Source organism: Hippopotamus amphibius, chromosome X (genome assembly GCF_030028045.1).
Source record: "Hippopotamus amphibius kiboko isolate mHipAmp2 chromosome X, mHipAmp2.hap2, whole genome shotgun sequence".
In the NCBI taxonomy this organism is placed as follows: Eukaryota; Metazoa; Chordata; class Mammalia; order Artiodactyla; family Hippopotamidae; genus Hippopotamus; species Hippopotamus amphibius.
The window spans coordinates 1640460-1646825 of NC_080203.1; the positions used below are offsets into that span (position 1 = coordinate 1640460).

At 40.1% G+C, this 6366-nt stretch overlaps 1 protein-coding gene across 1 annotated transcript; it reads left to right on the top strand.

Moving 5' to 3' along the window:
• The first annotated feature begins 2985 nt into the window (after positions 1 to 2985).
• Positions 2986 to 6366, top strand: RAB39B (RAB39B, member RAS oncogene family). Its single transcript, XM_057719127.1, has 2 exons — positions 2986 to 3200; positions 5940 to 6366. The coding sequence occupies exons 1-2, from the start codon at positions 2986 to 2988 to the stop codon at positions 6364 to 6366; spliced, it is 642 nt and encodes a 213-aa protein (XP_057575110.1).

The window sequence follows — 6366 nt, forward strand, 5'->3', positions numbered from 1 at the left end:
GTTCTTTAAAAAAAATTAGACACCATGACCAAGTAGAATTTATACCAGGAATGCAAGTTTAACTCAATATCCAAAAATCAATTAATGTAATACATTATATCGAATAGAATAAAAACAAATCACATGATCATCTCAAAGATGCAGAAAAGGCATTTGATCAAATCATAAGGAATACACTAAAAAAATCAGGAATTCCCTAGCAGTCCAGAGGTTAGGACTCATCGCTTTCTTTGCCAGAGCCTGGGTTAGATCCCTGGTCAGGGAACTAAGATCCTTCAAGCCACGTGGCATGGTCAAAAAAAAAGAGAAAAAGAAAGAAAAAAAAGGTTGCAAAATATAAAATCAATTGTATTTTTATACACTTGCAATGAATGATCCGAAAATGAAATTAAGAAAACTATTCACTCATAATCGCATCAAAAATAGTAAAATACTTGGAAATAATTTAGCTAAAGTGTAAGACTTGTAAACTGAAAACTACAAAGCATTGTTGAAAGAAATTTTAAAAGACCTAAATATATGGAAAGATATTCTATATTCAAGGATTGGAAGACTTAATTTTGTTAAGATGGCAGTATTCCCCAAATTGATCTACAGATTTAATGAAATCTCAGTCAATATCATAGCTGCCTTATATGCAGAAACAGACAAGCAGATCTTAAAATTCATATGGAATTGAAAGGGGCCCCAAACAGCCAAAAACAATTTTGGAAAAAAAATAACGTAGTAGGAGGACTCATGCTTCTCGATTTCTAAACTTACTACAAAGCTACAACAATCAAGACAATGTGGTACTGGAAGAAGACTAGACATAGACCAATGGAGTAAAATTGAGAGTCCAGAAATAAACCAGGCTATGGTCAATTAATTGTCAACAAGGGTGCCAAAATCATTCAATGGAGAAAGAATAGTCTCTCCAACAGATGGTGCTTGAACAACTAGATATCCACATGCAAAAGTAGGCAGCTGGACCCCTACCTCACAGCATATATAAAAATTAACATGAAATGAATCACAGACCTAAATGCATGAACTAAAACTACAAAACTCTTAGAAGAATGCATAGGAGTAAATCTTCATGAACTTGAATTTGGCAAAGTGTTCTTAGACATGACACCAGAAGCACAAGTAACAAATGAAAAAAATAGATAATCTTTACTTCATCAAAATTTAAAACTTTGCACTTCAAAGGACACCCTTAAGAAAGTTCAAAAAGGACACACAGAATGGGAGGAAATATTTACAAATCGCATATCTGATAAAGGACTTGTACCTACAATATGTAAAGAACTCTTACAACTCAATAATAAAAAGATAAATAATCCAGTTTTAAAATGGGCAAAGGGGGATTTCCCTGGTGGTCCAGTGGTTAGGACTCTGCAGTCTCACTACTGGGGGCCCAGGTTCAATCCCTGGTCAGGGAACTAAGATCCCACAAGCCACTCGGCGGGACAAAAAAAAAAAAAAAAAAAAGTCAAAGGATCTGAGTCTACATTTCTCCAAGGAAGATATGCAAATACCCAATAAGAATATGAAAATATGCACATTGTCATTAGTCATTAGGGAAATGCAAATCAAAACCACAATGAGATACCTCTTCACGCCCACTGGGATGTCTAGAATCAAATAGTCAGAAAATAACGTGTTGAAAAAGATATGGAGAAATCAGAACCCTCATACACTGCTGGTAGGAAGGTAAAATGGTGCAGCCACCGTGGAAAACAGTCTGGAACTTCTTCAAAGGGTTTAACATAGAGTTACCATAGGTAGCTGGAATTCTACTCCTAGATTTAAACCCAAAAGAGTTCAAAGTATGTGTTCAAACAAAAACCTATACACGAATGTTCATAGCAGCATTGTTCATAATAGCCAAAAGAAGAAACAACCCAAATGTCCATCAACAGATAAATGGGTAAACAAAATGTGGTATGTCACACAATGGAATATTATTCAGTTATATAAAGGAATGAAGTCCTGATACTGTTACAATGTGGATGAACTCTAAAACATTATGGTAAGTGAGAGAAGCCAGTTACAAAAGTCCACATATTGTGTGATTCCACTTATTTTTAACTACATCAGATTGCCAAGAATTAAGAAAGAATATCACATATGATGCTTGAAGTAATGCCAAAAAATGGTCTTTTCACACCTTGCTGACTAGAATTTAAATTGCTAAGTATGTTTGCAAAGTATAATGCCCATATATATAACATTTAAAATATTCATACTCTTTGACTTCCTGGTCTTTCTTATTAAGACTCTATTTCATAGAAATAATGTATGTGTGACTATACTTGAGAATATTGCAGCATTGTTGTGGCAAAAGGAAAATATGGAAATGGAGAGATGTATATGATTCTTTATTAATTGCAAAAAGCAAGTGTCAGAGTAATGACCCAATTTGATCAAATTTTTGTAAAATCAACCAGCAATAAATGTGTATATGCATATATATTTCATAGAAATACATGTGGCAGAACATATACCAAACTGTTAATATCTTGGGGAGGTAGGAGGCAGATAATTACAGACTTTCCTTTTTTGCATATTTTTGTATTGTTTCGTTAGTTGTAATGAAGAGGTGTTACTTCTGCAACTTGAAAGCTAGAGAAAAATTTTAATTAAGAAGAATTAAAAAGGAAATGAACGAGCTGTTTTCGCGGCCATTTCTGTGTGCGCTTCTCTTACAGACAGTGCGGTCCTGGGCGTCGCCTCTACGTGGAGGATTACAGTAACCCTGTTGTCAGTGATGAGTCAGAGTGCGTGGTGCTGATGCTGCTGCCATTTCATCACCTCTGCGAGCGCAGCATCCATCCCTCCGCTCTCCCTGTGCCTGGGCCTACCTCGCCTCAGGCTCCCAGGCCAACGATGCGCTCGTGGCCGATCTAGATCAGGACCTAGCCGCGCTCTCCTGGGCCTCGGCCGGGCGGTCCGCTCTCGCCGCCCACTGCCCGGGCCAAGGAGACCTGCCGAGGCCCGGCCATGGAGGCCATCTGGCTGTACCAGTTCCGGCTCATTGTCATCGGGGATTCCACGGTGGGCAAGTCCTGTCTGATCCGCCGCTTCACCGAGGGCCGCTTTGCCCAGGTTTCGGACCCCACGGTGGGGGTGGATTTTTTCTCCCGTCTGGTCGAGATCGAGCCGGGAAAACGCATCAAGCTCCAGATCTGGGATACCGCGGGTCAAGAGAGGTTCAGGTGGGAGCGCAGCCCGGGCCCGCGAGCAGTGGGAGGGTCTTCGGGGCTTGCACAGCCCTAGGGGAAAGAGGACTTCCTGGTCCTGGTCGCCGCCCTTAGGGACGGTACCAAGGGTCTGAGAGTTTCTGCTCAAGCCTACCTTCAGCTAGCTGGGAGTTCAGTACAGGGAAAGATGCACCCTGGCAGGGAAGTCCAGCCAATAATACATATTTCTCCCACCACAACTCCACCAACCTGCCCCTTGGTGGCTACTAAAGTAGCTGGAGCTGATCACTGCAATTCGTCAGTTTCAGTCCGTATACTACATTTCAGAAATGTTCCCAGGTCGTCCTAATGTAACTGACAGATATAGATAGATGATGTAGATATAAAGATAGCTAGATACAGATATATAGGTATAAAGGTAGATACTGTATAGAAATATATAGACACTGATGATTGATTCCTTATTGCAGCCAGCAGACATTCAATGATCATCCACTATACTCCAGATACTGCACTTGTTTCTGGGGAAACAGCCTGAGGAAACTCCTGCAAGGGGATGCCATGTAAACAAAACAGACATAGGTATTTCCCTCTGAGACCGTCTGTGCTAGCATAGTGGGGGAAAATAGATCAGCGATTACACAAAAGAGTGCCTGTTCGTATTTCCACGCCCACTGCCTACTATAACACTTAGCACGTATTGAGCCATCAATGAACAGCCCTTTGCTTGCCCTTGTAGTATGTATCATTTGTAAGTATATGTATGAACACAGATGAGGGAAGGCTAAGTGGAGAAGATGAGGTCAGATGCAGGTGACTACCCATGTAAAACAGGAAAAACCCAGGCCGAGGACATAGCATGTGTGAAGACAGAAGTGAGAGCAGTGTACACAGAAAACTTTGAGCTACAGTCCTGCAGAGCAGCAGGAACTAGATCAAGAGGGCTCAATAGCTCGTTTAGGATCATTTCTTCATTTATCTAACCAGACATAGAAGGTACCGGTTAGGTGGCTGAAGAGGGGTGGGGAGAAGAGAAAATTTCAAACTTAAGTTGTCCCCACCTCTCCACTTCCACCAATAGCCTTGTTCAGGTTCACTTGGAACTTGTGATTGCATTTCTCATATTATAATTGAAGAAAGGTATCTTTTATGTTTGTTGCAATTTCTTTCTGTATGAACAGCCTTTTCATAGCCGCTGATTATTAGTTATTGGGTGATAGTGATTTCTAACAGTTCTTTATATATTAAGAATATTCATCCTTTTCTGTCATGGATATTGTAAACATGTTTTCCTCGTTTTTCATGTCTTCTAACTTTCTTTAAGAAAATTTTTTGATGTATGGGAGGTTTTAATTTTTATGTAGCCTTATGTCGTACTTATAAAGAAAGGGCTTTGCTACTTTCTAAACAGTCACAAACAATTAATGTAATAATGTATTTTAGAGTTTTGACTACAGCTTGCTTATTGATTTCTTGAACCAAGCTGTTCATGAATCAAAATCTTTGTTCATGTTGAATTTTCTGGTATACCTACCATTCTCCATGAATCTTGAAACATAAGGGAATTAGAAACACTTTCAGTCCTCACGGCCGATTTGCCTGGTTCTGGAGACAGACTCATTTGTGAGGTTTTTCCTTACCATCATCTAGCTTGGACTTTAATTCCCTGGACAATGTTTGTTCTGTTGCCACTGGGCCATTTGCCCTAAGCCCTAAGCTATTGAGTCCCTCATTGTTGATCTCCTTTATCCAAGGAGACAAAAACTAAACATAGACATAGATCAAAAAGCACAAGTAGTCTAAAGCAAGTGACTGTACAAGCAAATAGTTCTACATCTCACATGCTCTGAGAAAAGTACCATAATGCATATTGAAAACGAAGCTCCTCAAATCAAGAAGTGGAAATACTTGAGGTTTCTTATGTTTAAGTACAGAAAATGTATAATAGGTTTTAGAAACATTCTAATTATAATGCTTTAAATAAATCATATCACTTTAAGGGGAAGCTTTGGCTATTTAGGCAGTTTTTCCCAGCTGGCGGCTCCTGAGTCAGCCTCTCTGAGATGTGTCAGGAAGTGGGGCCAACAGACACTTGGCTCAAGGCCTTTACAGGCTATCCCTCTTTTTCCTATCCCCACGTGGCCTGGAAAATAAAAGACAAAATGACGTTCCTCCTCACGGAAGAGACTGAGGGCTCCTGTTAGATTAAAATAAAAATATCATAGTAATAGGCAAACATGGTAATGATAAATGGGAGAAAACGGAGTATATACTTATAACCATTTTCTGTCAACTATCATAAATTCATTCTTATTTTTTACAAAATCCTATTCTACCTACTGGAATTTGTAATGAGCTCTCCAGGTCACAGAATCTTTTAACATCCACTATTTCACTTGTCGCATGATAGCCTGTTACTTAGGTTTCCCATTCAACAGAAGAGGAAGGCTCATTCAGCTGTTCAGATGTGGGGGCGGAGAGTTAACTGTGGCCCTGCCTAAATCGAGGGAAAATGCCTGTAGGTCCATGAGCATTCATTTCTAGAAGATGCCATCTCAAAGTTTTGCTCAGTTGGAAATTCATATATCATTATTATCATGGAATGACATTTGTATTCCTTTGTTAAAAAAAGAAAATAATTTTCACCAATGGGCTGTGTCACTGACCAGAGACAACAGAGTACACTGTTTGAGTTCATCTCAGTGCAGGAGTTTGGGCATGGCCTTCACTCTTTACTTCTGTCTTGTATTGTAGATCCATCACTCGTGCCTACTACAGGAACTCAGTAGGTGGTCTTCTCTTATTTGACATTACCAACCGCAGGTCCTTCCAGAATGTCCATGAGTGGTTAGAAGAGACCAAAGTACACGTTCAGCCCTACCAAATTGTATTTGTCCTCGTGGGTCACAAGTGTGATCTGGATACACAGAGGCAAGTGACTCGCCACGAGGCAGAGAAACTGGCTGCTGCATACGGCATGAAGTACATTGAAACGTCAGCCCGAGATGCCATTAATGTGGAGAAAGCCTTCACAGACCTGACGAGAGACATATATGAGCTGGTTAAAAGGGGGGATATTACCATCCAGGAGGGCTGGGAAGGGGTGAAGAGTGGATTTGTACCAAACGTGGTTCACTCTTCAGAAGAGGTTGTTAAATCCGAGAGAAGATGTTTGTGCTAG